At 36.5% G+C, this 23818-nt stretch overlaps 3 protein-coding genes across 4 annotated transcripts in view; 2 read left to right on the top strand and 1 right to left on the bottom strand.

The window, feature by feature from the left end:
• The window catches only part of LOC134319545 (chromatin remodeling regulator CECR2), a 51892-nt gene extending 47904 nt beyond the window's left edge, over positions 1-3988 (top strand). Inside the window, exons 18-19 of one of the 2 annotated variants that reach the window (XM_063000777.1) lie at positions 433-493; positions 920-3988. In XM_063000777.1, the coding sequence (XP_062856847.1) occupies positions 433-490 (58 nt within the window). In that variant the 3' untranslated portion in view covers positions 491-493; positions 920-3988. Of the gene's footprint in view, positions 1-432; positions 494-782 lie in introns of both variants that reach the window. The other variant, XM_063000776.1, reaches the window with a different exon arrangement.
• Positions 3989-7826: 3838 nt separating this feature from the next.
• On the top strand, positions 7827-18495 carry ada2a (adenosine deaminase 2a). Its single transcript, XM_063000774.1, has 12 exons — positions 7827-7984; positions 9327-9396; positions 11963-12068; positions 12389-12724; positions 13802-14018; positions 14099-14309; positions 14399-14526; positions 15185-15275; positions 15859-15967; positions 16066-16223; positions 17246-17448; positions 17990-18495. Exons 4-12 carry the CDS (start codon positions 12421-12423, stop codon positions 18078-18080), a joined length of 1512 nt encoding a protein of 503 aa, XP_062856844.1. The 5' UTR covers positions 7827-7984; positions 9327-9396; positions 11963-12068; positions 12389-12420; the 3' UTR covers positions 18081-18495.
• A 1522-nt stretch (positions 18496-20017) lies between these two features.
• The window catches only part of ribc2 (RIB43A domain with coiled-coils 2), a 7912-nt gene continuing 4111 nt past the window's right edge, over positions 20018-23818 (bottom strand). Inside the window, exons 3-7 of the mRNA XM_062999666.1 lie at positions 22743-23054; positions 22395-22513; positions 21367-21594; positions 21118-21284; positions 20018-20162 (exon numbers count right to left, since the gene is read on the bottom strand). Coding sequence (XP_062855736.1) covers positions 20090-20162; positions 21118-21284; positions 21367-21594; positions 22395-22513; positions 22743-23054 — 899 coding nt within the window. The 3' untranslated portion in view covers positions 20018-20089. The remainder of the gene's footprint in view (positions 20163-21117; positions 21285-21366; positions 21595-22394; positions 22514-22742; positions 23055-23818) is intronic.

Below are 23818 nucleotides of genomic sequence, written 5' to 3'. Positions count from 1 at the left end.
ATTGTATCCATTGTTAAAACCCAATAAAAATAGAGTTTAAAAAAAAAAAAACACCTGGCAGGTGCTATCAGCCGGTCAGGCATTTGTATAGACATAATTGGCTAACATCTCGGGAGGACAGCCTAGCCATTTGGAAGTGCACTTGTCGTTGCCCTCTGTGTGCCTGTCCAAAGCCGGGTTAAAAGGCGGGTTGTCACAAATTTCTAGTAAAGTTTGTCAGAGCCCTACAAACAAAAAGTGTCGCGTCGACTCTCTGTATTCCTCCAGTGACGCTCAATTGCAACCAGACAGTAGACGTTAGACAGTAGAAATTGGACACGAGGAACAACCTTGTCTACATGTTTAAGCTCGGTGCTCCTCCACATTAGGGTTTTGTTTGTACTACTTTTCTTTTGATAAGCAGCTATAATTACTTTTTCTCTTCTTTTATAGGCAGCACATGATGAGTGCAGCAGCTCCCACTGGTTCTGGCAGCAAACAGGGAGTGTAACAGGTACATGACTGCTGTTATTTCCTTGTGATGATCTGCATGGTCAGTATGTGTTGAAACATGTAAAGTTAATAAGTAGTGAGTTCTGAGAATCACAGAATGCTCATGCAAAATATACTGATTTAGGTACCATTATTATTGGTGCTGCATTTTATATATAATTTATAATGAATATATTTAAGTCAATTTATATACATGAATTAATTAAAGTGCATCACCTGTTATGTACTCTAAAACTTAGTTTAAAAGTTTGATATTAAAAGGCTGTTTACTCATTGCTATATCTGTTTAGATAAAGGATGAATCAAAACGAAAAAGCTGAGCATCGAAGACTCCCATCTGCTCAATGGACAAATGCTCTAAAATGCTCTTGACTGATTCAGAATTGTGCTGTTTTGCTGAGTTTGTTGTTTTTGTGTCGTAAAGCAGAAGTAAGTGTGACTTTCACTGGCTGGGACTCCATCCTACAGTAAAGACTTTCCAGTTTGTCAGCAGCTTGCTCTCTGTATATGTGCTCTCCGTTTGAGAGCCCTGGACTTCTAGAAATCTGCACTTTTTGGATGAGAAGCGTCTCTCTGACCTTTGTTTTTCATTGGAACTTCAGCTCACTGGCTCCCTCACATCTGCAGCTAAAAGAAATGTTTAAGGGGTTGTGTATTAACTTGGCATTTGTTTCCAAATTTAAACTCAGGTAAAAGAAGGTACTTGTAGATTGTGAAAAGACATTGACCATCACTGATCCACACTGACTGTTGCCTTTTTCAATGTTGTTGAATGTCACACATTCATAAAAGATACAGATGTACTTGCATCACAGGAGAGAGTGGATCGCCTGTATCAAAACAGCCAAGCTGCACCAGTGGTATTGCTACCAGTGTCCATCTTCACTACTGAGGAATACTCCAGTGCTTTGTAACCTTTGTTTACCACCCTCTGCAGTGTATGGTGAAATCTGTGAGAATTTTAGGGCATTATAGCAGAGTAAATCAGTGCAAACTGACAATGAATTCTGTGAAACTGTGCAAACTGGGGTACATGTTTTTTTTTTATTGCCTCCAGTATTTTAGGCAATGCATGAAATAAAATTAACACATACAGGCTCTGTCCCAAATAGCTCACTAAGTCCTAGAATTCCACACTATTATAATGTAATTGAGATGCAAGCTTATCGAGGACTGTAATGGTGTAAAATTCAGTATTGGGGCCCTACATCTAAATATACATATAAAAACATTGTAGAGTTGCAGGAGAAGCATACTAGTGCTCATCTATAAAATAAAACATCTTAACAGTCAAAACTTGTTTTAACATTCAGAGCATGTCCATGTTTGTATCTGAAAGTCTTCTCACATTTGTAAATCATAAGGTTTTCCCAACTACATATACAATATTAACATATTAAAAATAAGAAATATTAATATGCAGACAGTTAAAACCTTTAGTATAAAATTCATATTTAGTGTCTTATAGTTTAGTATGTAGTAAATACTCTGTGTGACTTCTATAGATATAAATATAATTAAAACATGAACAACAGCGGCAGCTACCTGCTGCATAAGTGACCAGATTTGTGGTTTAAACGTTAGGTTGCAGCATTTGAACAACGCTGCCATGTGTTCATGTGGGTAAACAGTTCACATCAAATCAAATCTGATTGTGAAATATATTATCCAAGGTAATCATCCATACACTGCAGATGTGTAAGTTAAAGATTTGGTTAAAATGCACTGGAGTATTTCTTTAACTTAATCAAACTGTCCACTTTGTTCTTTTATTCATCCTTTAGTGTGCTGACTTTGCTCCAGCGTGTTTGACGTAAACCCGGAGCACTCAGCTGCTCCTCTTTTATGCACTAGATAGTCTTTGTAACTGGACTTAGTGGCCTTGCACTCACATAGATGTGCTCATTTGTATATAGGAATGATTGCTTTCATTGGGGATTAACGGTGAATGTGATCTTTGAGCTGGAATGATGTGGGAGATTCTCACCGTTATACTTTAATCTGTAAATAATCTGCCTGCTTGTATCAGAAAAGCAACTGTGAAGGTAGCTTACGCATAGGAAGGTTAGGATTTAGAGACGATAGGGAATGTTTTTATATTTTGGTGCTTCCTCTTTCTTAACTCAGTGTGATAAAACGTCTCAGGGTGTCATTTTAATACGGGTATTAGCAAATTAATGATCTAGAGGGGAAGCGACAAAATACGATGAACTGTGATGAACTCGATTCCTGTGAACATGGTGATTTCTACATCTCAGTCGATTTAAAGGTTTTTTATTATTACTTTTTATTTTTTGTGGAAACAAAGCTTAAGGCTCTGCTAAATTTCTAATGAACTGTTGGTTTAACTGGATATTTGTCTTCCATTCTGTTACAGATTTGATCTTTTTTTTAAATTTTTTTTTTTAGGCAGACTAAAGTGAGAGTTGGCATTCCATTGTTTTGTTTGTTGATTTTTGCTGGCACATTGTACCGATTGCTGTTATTTAGCTGTTTCTAACTCAGTTTATGCTTGTTAATTAACAGCCAGATATGTGCTTAAATCTGAAAGAGTTCTACCTCACAAAGCTACAGTCTGGCATGATTGGCATTACCAGACATCTTTTTCTCTCTTTCTTACTACTCGTAAGACTTAAATGATTCCTCTACTAATGCAATCAGCACTACACATGCCTTAATGTTTGGAACTGACACAGTGGCATTAATACATCAGTGCCAAATCTGAACATGCCATTCTGTATTTGTAAAAATGTAAAATTTGTTATAGCTGTGTTTTAGAATCGTCTGTTACGAATTGATACAGTAGCTGCGAGCTGTTACTACTTTTTAAGAAGTCCAGCACGGCTTTAGTTTCTTTTGGAAAATGGTATGTCAGCAGCAGCTACAGGCTTCTATGCTTTTTTAGCATGAAACCACATCTGACTGTTACAGAAGTGTTGTCAGTAGGCACATAAAGTGTTATGTGTGTGTTTTAGGAAGCCCTAGTAGCTTGGGGCTGATGTAAATATCACCCCGATTCATTGTGCAAATTTCTTTGTTAGAAAAAGATTTTAGCAGTAGGCAATGTACTCAGTCGAGGCTGTGTTCCAATTTTAGGATGAGAGGTTTTTTGAACTATATGAAGTTGTGAATTTTTCTCTGTACAATTTTTGTACTTGTAAGTTAGAGACTTCTGTCTTCATCTACTGATTCCTTGTTGTCTCTGCTGTCCGTCTACACTAGTGATCTGACTAGACCTGATGAAATATGAATCATATTTATTTGCTCTTTTACATTTTGTACATTGTTTTGTCTTTTTTTAAATATATGTTTTTGTTGTTGCTGGTTTTGAACATTTGAAGATACCTCAGTAGTAGAACTGCATCAGAATGACTTTTTAAATAGTTTCACTGTTTTATGTTTCTGTTTAACGTGAAGTTCTTCCCAAATTGAAAGATTATTTTGGAAGATGTTTTCTATGCTCTGTACATTTCTTAGAATAAATTACTTCACAAACTTTTGTTTTGTACTAGTGTTGGTTTTTGTATACACAAATATACACCGATTATGACCACTGTGCTAATATTGTGTTGATAGCACTCACTGCCTAATATACACTGATCAGCCATAACATTACAACCACCTCCTGTTGATGTTAAATTTATGGCCTGGGAGCATTAACACTGCTACACTTGGTATGTATGTGTATATACACTGCTCAGCCATAACATTAAAACCACCTTGTTTCTACACTCACTGTCCATTTTATCAGCTCTACTTACTATATAGAAGCACTTTGAAGTTCTACAATTACTGACTAGTCCATATGTTTCTCTACATACCTTTTTAACCTGCTTTCACCCTGTTCTTCAATGGTTAGGACCACCACAGAGCAGGTATTATTTGGGTGGTGGATGATTCTCAGCACTGCAGTGACACTGACATGGTGGTGGTGTGTTAGTGTGTGTTGTGCTGGTATGAGTAGATCAGACACAGCAGTGCTGCTGGAGCTCACTGTCCACTCTTTTAGACACTCCTACCTAGTTGGTCCACCTTGTAGATGTAAAGTCAGAGACGATCACTCATCTATTGCTGCTATTTGAGTTGGTCATCTTCTAGACCTTCATCATTGGTTACAGGACGCTGCCTATGGGGCGCTGTTGGCTGGATATTTTTGGGTGGTGGACTATTCTCCAGCAGTGCCAGTGAGGTGTTTAAAAACTTTATTAGCGCTGCTGTGTCTTATCCACTCATACCAGCACAACACACACTAACACACCACCACCATGTCAGTGTCACTGCAGTGCTGAGAATGATCCACCACCTAAATAATACCTGCTTTGTGGTAGTCCTGGGAGAGTCCTGACCATTGAAGAACAGGGTGAAAGGAGGCTAACAAAGTGTACAGAGCAACAGATTGGCTACAGTTAGTAAGTGTACACTCTCAAAGTTCATCTGCATGGCATATGTAGCTCCTAAAAATATTAATGAATGTACATGCCAGAGATGTGTACCTAATAAATTCATACCTTTTACATGTCATCTATACTTTACAAGGCAGCAACACATAAGCATAATTTTAGCGAGCACAACCGAAAGCTATGTTTCCCTCATCTAAGGAACTAAACTAAGTGCTTCTATAACTGTGTTTGGACTCTTAAATCATGTTTGCTTACAGCGCCAAAAATACAACAAATAAGATTGTTTCAGACGCGTCTGTACATTAGAGGCCGGTGAGACCTGTGTCCACCAGATGTCGCTGTGGCGCAAGACATGACAAGATCAACTGTGTTATTACAGTTGCAAATCACAATGATCTGGATTTATAATGTGATGAAGAATGTGAGAAAGGTAAAATACCACCTGTGTGAGATCAAATGCCGTTATTGATGTCAGTCGTATTTCAAACTCCAAACTCCACGTCTGCTAACTCCTCCTTTATATTAATGTGTGCATTTGTGACGACCTTGATAACGTGCGTTTGTGTTTGGATTCATAAAGCAAGTTGGTTTATGGGTAGTTTCACTGACGATACAGTTTACTGTGTTCCACCAAGCTTTCTGTGCCAGAGACGCCACTGTTCTTATTAAGTTTAGGATTGTAGAGGATTCGGATGACTCCCTAGTGTAGCACTGTATAGTATAGCACTGTATAGTATAGAATATGACTTTATAGTATAACGCTGTATAGTATAGTGCTGTATAGTATAGTACTGTATAATATAGTACTGTGTAGTATAGTGCTGTATAGAACTGTATAATATAGTACTGTGTAGTATAGTGCTGTATAGTATAGAATATGACTTTATAGTATAACGCTGTATAGTATAGTGCTGTATAGTATAGTACTGTATAATATAGTACTGTGCAGTATAGCACTGTATAGTATAGAATATGACTTTATAGTATAACGCTGTATAGTATAGTGCTGTATAGTATAGTACTGTATAATATAGTACTGTGTAGTATAGTGCTGTATAGAACTGTATAATATAGTACTGTGTAGTATAGTGCTGTATAGTATAGAATATGACTTTATAGTATAACGCTGTATAGTATAGTGCTGTATAGTATAGTACTGTATAATATAGTACTGTGTAGTATAGTGCTGTATAGAACTGTATAATATAGTACTGTGTAGTATAGTGCTGTATAGTATAGAATATGACTTTATAGTATAACGCTGTATAGTATAGTGCTGTATAGTATAGTACTGTATAATATAGTACTGTGCAGTATAGCACTGTATAGTATAGAATATGACTATAGTATAACGCTGTATAGTATAGTGCTGTATAGTATAGTACTGTATAATATAGTACTGTGTAGTATAGTGCTGTATAGAACTGTATAATATAGTACTGTGTAGTATAGTGCTGTATAGTATAGAATATGACTTTATAGTATAACGCTGTATAGTATAGTGCTGTATAGTATAGTACTGTATAATATAGTACTGTGCAGTATAGCACTGTATAGTATAGAATATGACTTTATAGTATAACGCTGTATAGTATAGTGCTGTATAGTATAGTACTGTATAATATAGTACTGTGTAGTATAGTGCTGTATAGTATAGAATATGACTTTATAGTATAACGCTGTATAGTATAGTGCTGTATAGTATAGTACTGTATAATATAGTACTGTGTAGTATAGTGCTGTATAGAACTGTATAATATAGTACTGTGTAGTATAGCACTGTATAGTATAGAATATGACTTTATAGTATAACGCTGTATAGTATAGTGCTGTATAGTATAGTACTGTATAATATAGTACTGTGTAGTATAGTGCTGTATAGAACTGTATAATATAGTACTGTGTAGTATAGTGCTGTATAGAACTGTATAATATAGTACTGTGTAGTATAGCACTGTATAGTATAGAATATGACTTTATAGTATAACGCTGTATAGTATAGTGCTGTATAGTATAGTACTGTATAATATAGTACTGTGTAGTATAGTGCTGTATAGAACTGTATAATATAGTACTGTGCAGTATAGTGCTGTATAGAACTGTATAATATAGTACTGTGTAGTATGGTGCTGTATAGTATTGTGTAGTATAGTACTGTATAATATACTACTGTGTAGTATAGTGCTGTAAGTATAGTGCTGTATAGTATAATACTGTGTAGTATAGTGCTGTATAGAACTGTATAATATAGTACTGTGTAGTATAGTGCTGTATAGTATAGTGCTGTATAGTATAGTACTGTGTAGTATGGTGCTGTGTAGTATAGTGCTGTAAGTATAGTGCTGTATAGTATAGTGCTGTATAGTATAGTACTGTGTATGTAGTATAGTACCGTATAATATACTACTGTATAGTATAGTGCTGTATAATATACTGTAGTACTGTGAAGTATAGTATAGTACTGTGTAGTATAGTGCTGTAAGTATGGTGCTGTATAGTATAGTGCTGTATAGTATAGTACTGTGTATGTAGTATAGTACCGTATAATATACAACTGTGTAGTATAGTGCTGTAAGTATAGTGCTGTATAGTATAGTATTGTATAATAAAGTACTGTGTGGTATAGTGATGTATAGTGTACTGCTGTATAGTATATTGCTGTATAGTATAGTACTGTATAATATAATAATGTATAGTATAGTGCTGTATAGTATAGTGCTGTATAATATAGTACTGTGTAGTATAGCATTGTATAGTATAGTACTGTATAGTATAGCACTGTATAGCATGGTACTGTGTGGTGCATTAAAGCTGTGCGGTGTGTAGATCAGAGCTGAACTCAGCAGTTGATTGTGTAGTTGAGTGTATTTTATAGTGTTTTATAAAACGGATAGTTCCAATCCTAAAATCTGATTGGCTGAGCTGCGTTCGAAGCCGCTGTAAAATCCCCGATAAACGCACACCTATGACCACCTCACATCATTCCATATTAATACGCCACTGAAAAGGAAAAGTGAATGTTATGTTCGCCCTCATGTTGCCTAGCAACACTGTTAATCGAACTACCTTGCGTCGCGGAAGAATGCTTTATTGTAAGTTTATACACAATAAATACATTTATGAATTAAACATTGTTGTATTTATTGTATTTTATGTTGACCGCCGTTTTATAAAAGCAATAAGCCACTCGAGACCGTGCGTTACTGCTATGATTTTAGCTCATGAACGAAGTTTTAGGCAAAACAACCTTCCCCGTGCTAAAATCACAGTAACGCACGGTCTCTCGTGGCTTATTGCTTTATTATGTGTTTATAGTGTATTATGTGTTTATAGTCTAGTAGGAATAACTGGTGCATTACAAATAACTTTCAGTATAATTAAGTACTGTAGAACTGAAGTATTTAAATGGATCTGTGTTTACTAACACCACCAGCACTCTGATTAATACCCAGTGAGAATGGTCGGAAATGACGAAGCCAATGTTTTGGAGCTAGCGGTTGGCACGGGGTTGCCAGTAGAGAAGTAAATCCCCACTATTCCCTAACACATTTCATCCGATTTTAAACCGCAATTAAACTTCTGATAGTTGTGCTCATGTTTCATTTAAAAAAATTGTATAAAAAGGAAACAAAAACATAATAGAAACTAACACACACGCAATTTCAAAAACACATTTGATCTGTATTTAACATTTACAAAAAGATTTGTTAAATGAGTGTTAAAATTAAACTAATAAAAATCCTTGTAAAACAAGCTACCAAATTTTAAATGCTAACAAAATGTAAAAATATAATAAATTATAATAAGAAAGCAACAAACATTAAGCTAGTTAAGTAACGAAATACTGCAGTAAACTGAGTTTTATATGTTTTAAATGTGTTCTGGACAATAGTGTCTTCTAAATAACCATCTAAATGGTAAATAATAAGTATAGCCTTTACCAAAAACGCTTTTTATCTCTCTATCACCACATAAAACACATAATAATGAACTAATTTCTAAAAAAAAAAAAAATAATTCTAATGAAAAGCAACAAAACCACTCTCACAAAAGAAAAACAAATACATTTATTTTTTTGTCTGTACATAAAATCTTTCATGTTAAACGCAAAATGACAAAATGACACGAAGTTGGACTACATGAATACATTTAAAAAATAACAGAAACAAAAACAATTAAGTATACAGCATTACAAATGAAACAATACCTGTTATGCTAATTGTATAAAATACAAACTAGAAAAACACCAAAACCAAATTAACTGAAAATTAATATTAAAGTGTAAAATCATTGAAAAATCGTGACTTCAATCTGTCCAATTTATTTTTGACCAGATGTTGAAAATGTCTCACATTGGCAACCTGCGTATGACTTTAGAAGGGAAGTGGCAGTAAATCTGTTTAATCCGCCACCTTTTGTTTACTAACGTTACAGATCTGTTCAACCAGAATTAATCTTCCAATTCAGCTTCACAAATCACAGTTTATCCTGCTGAGCTGAAGCGGTGAGTTCACTTTCATTATGAGAATTAAAGGTTTTTGGCTGATTATTATGGACGCTTATAAACAGTAGTGTGAGCAAAACACTCACTGAGATCATCAGGATCTCGTTTATTATCACTCCATTTATTTACTGTACTACTCTATATTATACTGTATAGTATTACACCTTTATTTACTGTACTACTCTATTATACTATACAGTATTACACCTTTATTTACTGTACTACTCTATTATACTATACAGTATTACACCTTTATTTACTGTACTACTCTATTATACTATACAGTATTACACCTTTATTTACTGTACTACTCTATTATACTATACAGTATTACACCTTTATTTACTGTACTACTATATTATACTATACAGTATTACACCTTTATTTACTGTACTACTCTATATTATACTGTATAGTATTACACCTTTATTTACTGTACTACTCTATTATACTATACAGTATTACACCTTTATTTACTGTACTACTATATTATACTATACAGTATTACACCTTTATTTACTGTACTACTCTATTATACTATACAGTATTACACCTTTATTTACTGTACTACTCTATATTATACTGTATAGTATTACACCTTTATTTACTGTACTACTCTATTATACTATACAGTATTACACCTTTATTTACTGTACTACTCTATTATACTATACAGTATTACACCTTTATTTACTGTACTACTCTATTATACTATACAGTATTACACCTTTATTTACTGTACTACTATATTATACTATACAGTATTACACCTTTATTTACTGTACTACTCTATATTATACTGTATAGTATTACACCTTTATTTACTGTACTACTCTATTATACTATACAGTATTACACCTTTATTTACTGTACTACTCTATATTATACTGTATAGTATTACACCTTTATTTACTGTACTACTCTATTATACTATACAGTATTACACCTTTATTTACTGTACTACTATATTATACTATACAGTATTACACCTTTATTTACTGTACTACTCTATTATACTATACAGTATTACACCTTTATTTACTGTACTACTCTATTATACTATACAGTATTACACCTTTATTTACTGTACTACTCTATTATACTATACAGTATTACACCTTTATTTACTGTACTACTCTATTATACTATACAGTATTACACCTTTATTTACTGTGCTACTCTATATTATACTGTATAGTATTACACCTTTATTTACTGTACTACTCTATTATACTATACAGTATTACACCTTTATTTACTGTACTACTCTATTATACTATACAGTATTACACCTTTATTTACTGTACTACTCTATATTATACTGTATAGTATTACACCTTTATTTACTGTACTACTCTATTATACTATACAGTATTACACCTTTATTTACTGTACTACTCTATTATACTATACAGTATTACACCTTTATTTACTGTACTACTCTATTATACTATACAGTATTACACCTTTATTTACTGTACTACTCTATTATACTATACAGTATTACACCTTTATTTACTGTACTACTCTATATTATACTGTATAGTATTACACCTTTATTTACTGTACTACTCTATTATACTATACAGTATTACACCTTTATTTACTGTACTACTCTATTATACTATACAGTATTACACCTTTATTTACTGTACTACTCTATTATACTGTATAGTATTACACCTTTATTTACTGTACTACTCTATTATACTATACAGTATTACACCTTTATTTACTGTACTACTCTATTATACTATACAGTATTACACATTTATTTACTGTACTACTCTATTATACTATACAGTATTACACCTTTATTTACTGTACTACTCTATATTATACTGTATAGTATTACACCTTTATTTACTGTACTACTATATTATACTATACAGTATTACACCTTTATTTACTGTACTACACTATTATACTACATAATATTAGATATTTATTTACTGTACTACACTATATTATACTATATAATATTACACCTTTGTTTACTGTACTTCTCTATATAATACTACACAATAATAGACCTTTATTTACTGTACTACACTATATTATATTACACCTTTATTTACTTTTCTACACTATATTATATTACACCTTTATTTACTGTACTACAATATATAATACTATACGTTAGTTTACTGTACTACTCTATATTATACTACATAGTAATACACCTATATTTACTGTATTTTACTCTTTTATATTGTATAATCTCACTCCTTTATTTACTGTACCACACTATATTATACTGTATAATACTACACCTTAATTTACTGTACTACACTACACAATACTTTATAATACTAGACCTTAATTTACTGTACTACATTATCTTATACTATACTACACTGTTGGGTTTCAAAGCTTCAATTAAATCTAAAAAGTGAAGTGCAGCAACTGACTTTCAAATGACAAAAATAAACAAAATTCTAACAAAACCATACTACAAGTTTTATTTTCTCTTTTTAAGCCTTTACTAATGTTTTATATTTTACAGTTGAATGTATTTATTGTTGATGTACCTAATTAATTCTTCATTTAAAATGTTTCTTTGAAGCACATACAATTTTACATCTTTTAAAATACATGAAAGACGGTTCATGGTAGAAACTGGTTAAAATGGAAACTACTCTACAGATTGATGAAAAGAGAAGTGCAAACAGGTGACATGTCTTAAACACTATGGTCGAAAGTATGTTGACACTCAAATATGCTCGAACATCTTCATAGATATTAGCACTATTAAAAAATAGATTTTCCCCATTAATAACTTCCCCTCCTGTTGCCGATTCCCACTTAATTTTTATGGTGATATGGGTGTTTGATCTTTACAGAAATTACGCTGACACACTTGATAAGAACTTCCAAAAGAGTCTAGACTGTTAGAGGTGCAAGGTGGAAGAAAACATTTATGTGTACTGGATGAGGAGTCTTGATGATTGAAATGTCTTATTTTATATTAATTCCTGTCAACATTTTTCAGGCTACTCTCCACAGCAGTGATTTGTCTGAGCCATGGATGTGTTTTCCTGGAGAAATCAGTTGTGTTTGACATGGCTACTGCTGTGGTTGACACCAGAGTGCCTCACCAGGCCGGATCCACGCATACGTGAAGATCTGATAAAGTTGGAGATGAGAAGAGAGATAGGAGGAAGTTTGGAGCTAAATGAGAAAGAACAGCTTCTTGATGCAAAGATTTATAAACTGAAGTTGGAGGAAATGGCAGCACCGGAGTTCCCCCCTGCCCTGCACTTCTTTAAAGCAAAACATCTGATTGAAGCAAGTCCGATCTTCAGTCTGCTGCAGAAGATGCCCAAGGGTGCGTAACAGTGATTTAAGATATCATACATACCTGAGTGAAAACACTTTGGGTGCCGTGCTGGTGCAGTGCTGTAATACATTACGTTAGTCTACCACTGCTGAGACCCAAGTCTTCAGTTCAAGTCTTGGCTCTGCCACCAGCCTAACCATGTGCTCATAAGGCATAATGGCCAAGTCTGAAGCCAGATGACAGATTTTCTTGTTTCTGCTGCAATGTCTGCTGTCTGGTTGAGGTGCTGGTCTGAGCTGCAGAGGATTAAAGAGATAATAGCATAGTCCTCTGTACATGTTAGTGCTCTAAGATGTAAAGGTTGTCTTGTGTCAATGGAGGCTGTACTCCTCAACATTTAAGGGTGTGTGCACCTGAAAAAAACATCATGGCTTGGTAGTAGCCAAGTATGAGTCTTGATGAAGTGTCACTTGTTGCAGAGTCCAAGTTAAGACATTATTGTAACCTACTGTTAGACCTACTGTGACTGCCTGTGTCAGGATTAGTAGTTGAGTTTGTATCATCAGCGAACTTTATAGTTGCAGAGTCTGGGTCCGATCAAAACCTTGTAGTTACCAAACTCATACTGTGTCAGGATTAAGACTTTATTGTAGCCAAATTGAATTCAAGATCAATGTGTGCCCAGGCGGCGCAGCGGGATATTCCACTAGCACACCAGCGCTGAGATTCTGAAATCCTCGGTTCCAAACTCGGCATTGCCAAGGGTCGGCTGGGTGCCATCTAGTGGGCACAATTGGCAGTGCCTGCAGCAGACACGTTTCTGCTAGGGCGGGATGACCGGACTTGTGGGTGGGGTCTTCGTGAGCAGCAATATACCCACCTCGACTGCAATCAGGGATCCCCCAGCAGCGCAAGATGAATTGACTACGCTAAATTGGGAGAAAATGGAAGAAAATGCATAAATAAAATAATCAACCTAAGATCAACTCAAGTTGTAGCTGAGACTGAATCAAGGTCAAGATTTTGTTTTAGGGGAATCTAAGTCAAAACCGATATTAAATCAAAGCCACGATCATGACTTTATTGTAGTTAAATCCATTTTTTGATTACGACTTCTTGTTGCAGGTGCTGCCCTGCATGTGCACGATTTTGCCATGGTGGGAGTTGAATGGCTGGTGAAGAACGTGACCTACAGGGAGAACTGCTATGTTTGCTTTACTGATGAGCACTCAGTCCGGTTTGTATTTTCCTCTGTACAACCTAAAGCCGAACCTTCCTGCTCCTCATGGATGCTGCTTAAAACCCTGAGAGAGAAGCTTAATGCCACTGAGCTTGACAACAGGTAGACTAAAGAAACATTCAGAATATAATAACCATGACAGTGACAATCCATTAACAGTAAAGTTTTTTGTGCATGTGCAGATTTATCCAGAATCTTACATTGTTTACTGAGGACCCTGACAAATCCTACCCCAACCAGGATGTTGTCTGGAAAAGGTTCGAACAAGCATTCTTGGTGGCGTACGGTCTGGTTACATACGCTCCAGTCTTTAAAGACTATCTGTATGAAGGCCTGAGGCAGTTCTACATGGACAACGTGATGTACATTGAAATTCGGTGTCTTCTGCCGCAGGTATTTAATACATTTAATTGTCGCCCCTGAGCTACATCTTGCTTTTAAAATGAAAAAATTGTTTTATTAACAGATTTTATGTTTTTTAGACGTATGAGCTGGATGGTAAGAGGAACAGTAAGGACTGGAGCATCAGAGCTGTCCAGGAGGTGCTGCAACATTTTAGGGCTCAATACCCAGGCTTCTTAGGGGCACGAGTCATCTACACCGTCCACAGGTACTGGTCGTTGAAGATTGCATTTGTATGCCAAGCTGTTAAAATCATTTGAATGCTACTTGCTTCATATTTAATCACAAACATGTAGAAAAACCTGTTGGTGTTTTGGTTTAAAGATAGGTGGGAACAGGCGCCCTAGGGTGCTGCAGCAGTGAAACACCCAACACACCAGTGCTGACATCTCAACCCATGAGTTAAAACCTCAGTTCTGCTACCGGCAGGTGTGCCTCATAATTCCTCATAAAAGTGCAGTGATCGATGGTGCCTGCACAAAGACAGGGGATAATGGAGATCAGTTTGTGACATTCTGTGCGAGATACGGATCTCCATATGAAAGATAAGTGATCGGCTACAGCACACTGCCGGAGGGGCTGTGTGTTAATCACACTTTTCCTCGGTCAGGAGTGAGAGTCAGCAAAAGCAGAGGAAGTGAAATACAATTGGATTGTTGGATTTGACTAGATACAGAGGAAAATTGGGGAAAGTCACATGATATGATAAATAGTATGTCCATTTTTGCACATTATTAATAAAACTAATTCAGTGTTAAAGGGTTTAGTCTGTAAGGCAGCACAACACTTTCCCCATAGTTAGGAAACCATGTCTGACCTGTCACTTTGTGTGTGTGTATGTTTGTGTGTGTGTGTTTGTATTTTAGGGCCTTGAATTCAACACAAGTTGTAAAAGCTGTGGAGGAAGCCATGACGCTGCAGAGAAACTTCCCGGATATTGTGGCAGGTTTTGACCTTGTGAGTACAGCACAACCCAATACAGCGAGTGAGCAAATATAATCAGGATTATTAAGACAACTTAAACAAACATACACAGTATGACCAAAAGTATGTAAACACATGGCGATAGGGTTGTTAGACACCCTATTACAAAACCATGAGTTTGAGAGTTGAATTGTATCTGTGGAAATGTGTTCCAATCATTTAAAAGAGAATTGAGAAGGTTAGAGAAGGCACTGATGTTGGTAGGGCAGCCCTGGCTTCTAACCAGCATTCCAATTCAGCCTAAACTTGTTCACGTGGGTTGAGGTCAAGGCTCTGGGCATGCCAACTTGGGTTCCACCTAACTCGTCAAATCATGTCTTTATGATTATGACTTTTTTTTATCGCTGGAACAGAAATTTCCCCAAACTGATAGCACAAATTTGAAGCATATAATATATATTTTATACTATACTACACTTTTTTTATTTGAAAGTATTTAGTGACAGATTTGCACTAAACAAATGAGTTAATTACTCTTCCACAACAATGTAATCAGTTTTTTTTTTTTTTTAATTCCCTTAATAAAATAAAATAAGTGTTTATTTTTTCGATACAGGTGGGTCGAGAGGACAGTGGTCATTCTCTGTGGGACTTTAAAGAGGCTTTGGAATTGCCAGAAAAGCAGGGTGTCGATCTTCCCTTCTTCTTCCATGCAGGAGAAACTAGTATAGTGCATTTTCATTCTTATTTAACATCTTACCAGGTTAAGGGCTTTGTCCAGGTTTTCTGTTGTAACTGTGAAGTACATCTATTTTCTTTGTAGATTCAGAGGGCACAGAAGTTGACCAGAATGTAATGGACGCTCTGCTGTTTAACACCTCTCGTATTGGTCACGGCTTCGCATTGGCACGTCACCCTGTTGTTAAAGAGCTCGCCAGAAAGATGGATGTAGCGGTGGAGGTTTGCCCAATTTCAAACCAGGTACATGACTGACTTGTGATGTCTTCTAGCAACAGTACATGTGAAAAATGTGTCTGAAAAAATGGGGTTTTAAATAGCAATGATGTGTTTGTGTGCCTTAGTTTGCATGGTGCAGTCCTTTTTATTCAGTACATGCTCATTATAAATAAGCCAAAGATTAAAAACATCCACCAGATGTACTTTAGCATATTCAGATACAGTTTTGAATAACATCTCCCCAGCATGAGACTAGCAGTTTTGAATAACATCTGCTAGCCCACCAATGCTGAGATCTCAAACTCTCAAGTAGACCTGGTTAGGCATCTAACAGGCACAACTGGCCGTACCTGCTTTTGCATTTGTGACCTCTGATGGCTTGTCAAATGTGTCAATGTGAGGGGTGAGGGGTGGAGGGCTCACAGAAGGGCATAGGGTGAGTCTCTGCCTCTGGCTGGAAGCAACTGACTACTAAAGTGCATTGTTTGCGAACAAGCGTTTCAGTTCATCTAAAAGGTGTTGAGTGGGGTTGAGATCAGGGTTCTGTGCAGGCCACAGGAGTTTCTGAACACCAAACTTGTCAGACCATGTCTTTATTAACCTTGTTTTGTGTGCAGTCATAATCATACAGAAAAGGCCTTTACCTAACTGTTATCATGAAGCTGAATACTTATCATTTATTGTATTAATTGTTTTTTATACCCTTTATTAGTGATCGGTTTGGATAACAAGTAAAATTAATTGTAAGGACGGGTGTTTTAGCTGTACAAGGTAAAAAATGAACACCTCATAGCTGACATCATGTTTATCTGAAATTAATCCCAAACCTGAAAGCTTCATTGGTCTCCTGTTTGTCTTTTCTGCCATAAAAACCTGTTTTAGCTGCCATAACTTTGTAAATATTCAGTCAGACAAGTCATAATAAATGTCTAGAGGCAGTAAGGAAATGTGTCTGGATTTGTAAAACCCACCTGATTCTTTGAATCAGATGAATCAAAAGAAGAGATACAAACACCATGCTAATGTCGTATTTCTAACCCTATCAGGTCCTGAAACTGGTTGCAGACCTACGAAACCATCCAGCAGCTGATATGATGGCAGAGGGCCATCCCATGGTGATCAGCTCGGACGACCCAGCTCTGTTTGGTGCAGCCGGACTTTCATATGATTTTTACCAGGCTTTCATGGGCTTCGGAGGAATGAAATCAAATTTAGCCACCCTAAAAGAGCTTGTCCTGAATTCTCTCAGGTAATGTATTACTGTAAGCACATAAAACTCCTACATTACCAGTCTTACAGTTCCAGTTTACCTAAGCCATTCGACAAGAAATGGGTGTTTACCAAGTTTGAAGGTTCCCACTTTGATACAGCGATGATACAACAATGCACTTGGTTTTCTCTAGCAAACTTGGTTGTGTGGAAAATATTAAACCCAAACATTAAAAATGATTTGTTTACTACACTGTTGTGTTTTTAAACAGTGAAGGAATGGAATTTCTACATTTATATAATTATTCAAACTGCCTCCCTCTTCTGAAGTCAGTCTGTTGTAGTTCTTGCGCTAAACTCAACAAGCTTTTGTAGATCTTACTTAGGGCACAGGCACATGCATGAGTGTGGCCACATACTTTTGGTCATATTGTGTACTTAAATATTGCTCTTAGTAATGTACGCTCTTCAAAACTGGAAGTGGAAGTACTTTTAGTGGCTACATCTGGAGTTGTTGAGCCAAATGGTTTCGTGTTGGTTAAACTTCTATGCAACTGAAATTGTTCTATATTTATTTTCAGATACAGCTCTTTGTCTTCTGCGATGAAGGAAAAAGCCATTGCAGCTTTAATAGTGAAGTGGGACAAGTTTGTATCAGAAAACGTGCTGTAGACCTGCTGGAGATTCCTAATCAGCTTCGGTAGCTGAAGCCTTACACACAGACTAGGAAAAAAATCCAAGTGCACTTCACTGGCAGTCAGTCCAGCTGTTTTACTATTTATTATAATGATGAGTTTACTGAATACTGGATGGTTGTTAATGAACATTTTAAATAATTATTTATAGTGCAATGAGGAGTGTACAGTCTACTTCACAAAGATCTGATGTGGCTGCAGGTTATCAGTCAGTCAGGCAGGAGCTTTATATCATACATCTGATAATTTTCTGATAAAATACCAACTAATTAAACAGTAGCTCATGCTTGGTTGGTATAAAAAGGTGTGACCAGACCAGTTAATCTAAGAACCCTTGCTGTTGGGAAATTGAGGCTCTAGACAGAAACAGATCCACAAAGGTTTGTGTTTCCCTTTTTTTTTTTTTTTTTTTTTTTTTTTTTTTTTTTTTTCCTTCTTTTTTTTAAGGTAAGGCTCTGGTTTTTAGCTAAGCGTTAGTCTGTGTTAGTGTTCTTCTGAAATGCTAGATCATGTAGACCATCCTGCAGAACTGGAATCTGACACCCCTGCTTTATCTAAATCTAAAGCCATTTTTACTGCACAATCAAAACCTGAAACCAACCCAAATGTAATCCAAATGTAATCCAAATGTAAATGGGGATTCTTGTTTAGTCTTATTTCATTTGACAAAAACTGTGAAATCTATAATTATTATTATTATTATTGGTATACCATACAATGTTATGGACAAGTTCAACATAGACAATTAATTGAAAAAACTGATTTAGAATTGGGTGAACCAGTTAATATTGACTACAAATGAATTTTTGATAAACGTTAATAAATCAGTGATAACAAAACTTCACTTTTGATGCAATACAATTAATTTATTTGTAATGGGTTGCATTTATGTTGGAAATTATTGTTTTTACTGATGTGTGGTTTTTAAAGTTTTTTTTACATGAAAAAGTGTTGAGCCTGATTTAATTTTCTTTTCTTACTTAATCATCATAGGCCATCACTGATACACTGATAGATGTTCTAACCATGGGCACTACTTGACTGACACATAAATGTGTATTGACTTTATGAAGCCTTTTTTTATTTATTTGCTTTTTGTACTAAATAAATACAATTTTAACACTGTTTTTAAAGTAGTTGCAACATTAATATAGTGGTACCTTGAAACTCAACGTCAGTTGGTTCAGGGAGTGGCATTGAGTTTAAAAGGTGTTGAGTTTTAAGGTATTTTTTCCCATAAGGATGTTTGGGAAACCTGTAAATGTGTTCCATGGTCCTGTTTGGAACTTCATATATTTTAACCTAATGTAAAATAATGCGGTTGTTTCTGACACTTGTACACTGAAAATAACACAAATATAATTTAGATTTAGATAATGCAGATTCATCTCATATGCGCACCTTGATGACGTTTTACTGCACCGCTCATGCCAAGTGCTGAACAAAGCGACTGTTCATTGTTAAATTTGAAATTAAATAAGTATATATATTTTTTAAAGAAACTGAACACGTTGAGTTTGAGGGAAACATTGAGTTTAAGGGTACAAATTTCTCGACGAAGGGCGTTGAGTTTCAAAGATGTTGAGTTTAGGGGATGTTTACCAATGAGTTACAAGGTACCACTGTATCAGTATTTGCTTGGTGAAACTGCCTTTTTAATTTCTTGCTTATTTACATAACAAAACAAAAGGTGTCCCTATTTGCTTCTGTATTTATTTTTGTACATCATTAGATGACAAATATTTTGGAAGTAAATGACCCAATCCTGACATTGAATATTAAATAGGCTGATTATTTTGGCTGATTATTAAACTGATTTGGCTGATTATTAAACAGAGCCATGATGTTTTCTGTGTGTGTATAGATCTTCTCTTGTTGGGGGTGGGGGTTTAATCATTCAATGAATAAGCTCAATTTTGAATCGGAGAGGATGTTTATTGCATTTCTTGCTGTAGTTCAGACTGTGATGTTGTATAATGTAGATTTCTATCTGCTGGATGTATTAAACTGGGAGAAGAAACTCTCATCTGGAATGTTGGTGTAAACTTCCTTCTTTCTCCTGTAATGACAAAACACAATTTCTTAAAGCACAACATAATATAATATAATATACTATAATATAATATAATATAATATAATATAATTAATATAATATAATATAATTAATATAATATAATATAATTAATATAATATAATATAATATAATATAATTAATATAATATAATTAATATATAATTTCAACTGAACTAACTGATAAAAGCATTGGCCTGGCCAGTTTGTTTTTTGTTTGTTTATTGGGATTTTAACGTCATGTTTTACACTTTGGTTACATTCATGACAGGAACGGTAGTTACTCATTACACAAGATTCATGAGTTCACAAGGTTATATCAAACACAGTCATGGACAATTTTGTATCTCCAATTCACCTCACTTGCATGTCTTTGGACTGTGGGAGGAAACTGGAGCACCCGGAGTAAACCCACGCAGACACGGGGAGAACATGCAAACCGAAAGGACCCGGACGGCCCCACCTGGGGATCGAACCCAGGACCTTCTTGCAGTGAGGCGACAGTGCTACCCACTTAGCCACCGTGCCGCCCGGCCTGACTGGTAGCCACATATTAATGTGAAGTCTGGACACTAAAGAATAAGAAAGAAAGAAGACGAGGAAGACCAAGAATAAGCTAGATTGATAACATCATGACGTGGATTGCATTATCAGTGGCTAGTCTGCTACAAGCGACACGAGACAGAGGGAATTAGAGAAAGTTGCATGTATGCAGCCAACCATCACAAAGCAATTATGGTGTAGTGAAGTGACGTCTTGTGTCATTGTGTCAGTCAAAAAAAAAATGAAAAGAAAACTGTCAGACACTAAATACACTAAAGCCAAGACTAAGGTAAGACCACTCCTAATCACTGAGTTCAGGTGTGGAATCATCTTGGGAAAGGCCATTTTCTGTTCCAGCTTGACTGTGTCCCTGCGCACAAAGCAGTTTGAGATGGACTCACTGTGTGTGCTGGATCTGAGCCAGGTGCATGTTAGTTTGGTCCACAGCTCTGCGCAGCTCCTTGTTTATTCGGGCCTGGTGTCTCTCCTGCAACAACAGGGCACGAGCTGAAGCCATACGTATGCGATCCTGCTGCAGCTGCTCTTCCTTCTGCTCCATCCGAATGAGCTTCAAACACACACCAAATTTCAGATTAATGAATAACGGCATTTAAATACATCCAAGTTAAATGAGTTGAGGGTGAATTTACCGTCTTCTGCTCAGCTTGCTGCAGCTGAAAGTCGGTGTAGTGTCGGAGCTGCTCAGGTGTCATGCCTTTGTAGCAGTCCCTGCGTGGTTGCGGCAGCCCGGGCACCCTTGTGTTCCACTGGGTCTTCTCATTTAACAGCTCCCCTTGTAGATGGTTCAGGATCTCCGTTCTATTGTTCTCCTCTTCCTCGAGACGCTCCTTTTCTCGCAGCTCTTGCTTTTCAGCTGCCTGCATGCCAGAATAATGTCAAGATAGCAAATCAGAATAAAGTATTAGTCGAAGATCAAAGCCCAAAAGTGTAGCAAAGCCCAAAAGCGAGAATGATCAGTGTCAGACTCTCCATGTTAGACATCTCCAGTACTTCAAGCATAAACAGACAGGCTAGCAAAAAAGCTATGAGGGTGAACTAGTTGATTAATTATGCATTGTGGATGAGCAAGGCTAGAGTGAATGTAAAACAGTACCAGTACCACAGCATCATCAAATCTGTTTTTTTTTTCTTAAAATGGCTTTATAAGCTTTAGCATTATAAGAAAATGTTCTATATTAATTATATGAAATAGTAAACCAAATTACTATAAGTATAGTTATAGCTATAACGGGCGGCACGGTGGCTTAGTGGGTAGCACTGTCGCCTCACAACACGAAGATCCTGGGTTCGATCCCCAGGTGGGGCGGTCCGGGTCCTTTCTGTGCGGAGTTTGTATGTTCTCCCTGTGTCCGCGTGGGTTTCCCTCGGGTACTCCGGTTTCCTCCCACAGTCCAAAAACATGCCACCAGGTTAATTGGAAACACTGAATTGTCCTATAGATACCTAGCCGCTAGATGCACTAGTGCATTGTAGTGCCGGTCCCAAGCCCGGATAAATAAGGGAGGGTTGTGTCAGGAAGGGCATCCGGCGTAAAAACTGTGCCAAATCAATGAGCGATCATGAGGATGACTTGCTGTGGCGACCCCTGAAAAAGGGAAAAAGCCGAAAGAAGAAGAAGAAGAAGATAGTTATAGCTATAACATTCTCCTAGACTTACTAAAGCTTGGTTGAAGTCCTTGACTGCAATGTTGGTGGTTTTCTTTAGCTCTTCCTCTATACTTTGCAGTTCAAGAGCCTTGTTATCCAGCTCTACTCGGCTTTGATCATACTGCTGATCTGTTGAAAGAACAGATCCTTAGTTTATTTCAGCCTCAACATCTCTTCTGTCTGTAAGAAAAGACTGAACAGTGCAGTGGCAAGTCACAAATAAATAAGTTGAAACTAAATCTAATACACAAATACGACCATGAGAAATAAATCATAATTTTTTGTCACTGTTCAAATGTTTTACGCCTTTGGAAGGGATTTCAAAACAATGAAATGCATGCTTATGAACTACAATTACCTTCCATTTTTTGCAAATCCCTTGCCTCTTCTAGCTCCTGTTGCTGCTGTAGGGTCCAGTCCCTCATCTGCTCTCGCTGTCTCCTCGCCCTCTCCCTGCTGGACAAGTCCTCCCCTGTCAACCCAGGCAATATGCGCACCCCAGCCTGCTTCTTTAACAGATCAGGGTCATTCAGGTCAAATTCACGCCTGCTGCTGGGCTGCTGGAACTGGTTCCGGAAGTGCGCAGTGGCCTCAGCCTGAAGGCGCTCATCTTTCTTCTGCATTTGCGCCAGTAAGCATGCTGTACGGTCATTGTGCATGAGGCCATCGGCTGGGTGAGTAGAAAGAAGGGACAAGACAAGGATTACCTGATGTAGTTCTGGGCATTCAAAGGTACAGGTGCAATCTGTATATATTATATTGTCAGGCAAATATGATGATAGAGATTGAATCATGTGGTGTGAATAGTATTTGACCCCTCCCTATTTCTAACCAGACTAAATACAACATACTTTTTTAAATAATGTCATTAATTAAAGGAAAATGCTGTTTAGACCGGGCTCTATGTGAAAATGTAATTTCCCCCTTTTAGATTTAGCTGTTACTAAATCAGTCAATTAACCAATTTCAGTTGAAAATTGGGTTCAGTCATGATCACTGCCAGATCTGCTGAATCTAAAGATCACCTAAATACGCTGCTCAGTAAATGAAGGGAACACTTAATCATCAAAATATAACACAAAGTTAATTTAATTTAATTAAATTCAGGGATTAATTCTGTCCACTTAGAAACATTTCGTTAGTGTCCTTGTCACTACTGGTAGCATGATGCAGAACAGGCAAGCCAGCTCCTCCAGTATTGCTCAGGCATGTGTGCTCTCACAAGAAAGTGTGTCTCCCAGGTCAGTCTCAAGAGCATTAATGAGATACCAGGACACGACTATTACACAAGGAGAGCTGGACAGGGCCGTAGAAGATCATCAACCCAGCAGCGGGACTGGTATCTGCTCTTTTGTGATAGGAGGAACAGAAGGCACTGCCAAAGATAACCAAAGGCACTGCCAAAGATATCTTGTAAGGCACAAGATAACCTCT

This window comes from Trichomycterus rosablanca, chromosome 8, assembly GCF_030014385.1.
Source record: "Trichomycterus rosablanca isolate fTriRos1 chromosome 8, fTriRos1.hap1, whole genome shotgun sequence".
NCBI lineage: Eukaryota > Metazoa > Chordata > Actinopteri > Siluriformes > Trichomycteridae > Trichomycterus > Trichomycterus rosablanca.
Note: the sequence above shows the minus strand (reverse complement) of the source record. Positions and strands in the feature narration are given on the sequence as shown.

Coding starts and splice junctions, on each gene's coding strand:
- ada2a (XM_063000774.1), top strand. CDS start 12,421: ATGGATGTGTTTTCCTGGAGAAATCAGTTGTGTTTGACATGGCTACTG. Junction 14,527..15,184: donor GTCATCTACACCGTCCACAG/GTACTGGTCGTT, acceptor TTTGTATTTTAG/GGCCTTGAATTCAACACAAG. Junction 17,449..17,989: donor CTTGTCCTGAATTCTCTCAG/GTAATGTATTAC, acceptor ATTTATTTTCAG/ATACAGCTCTTTGTCTTCTG.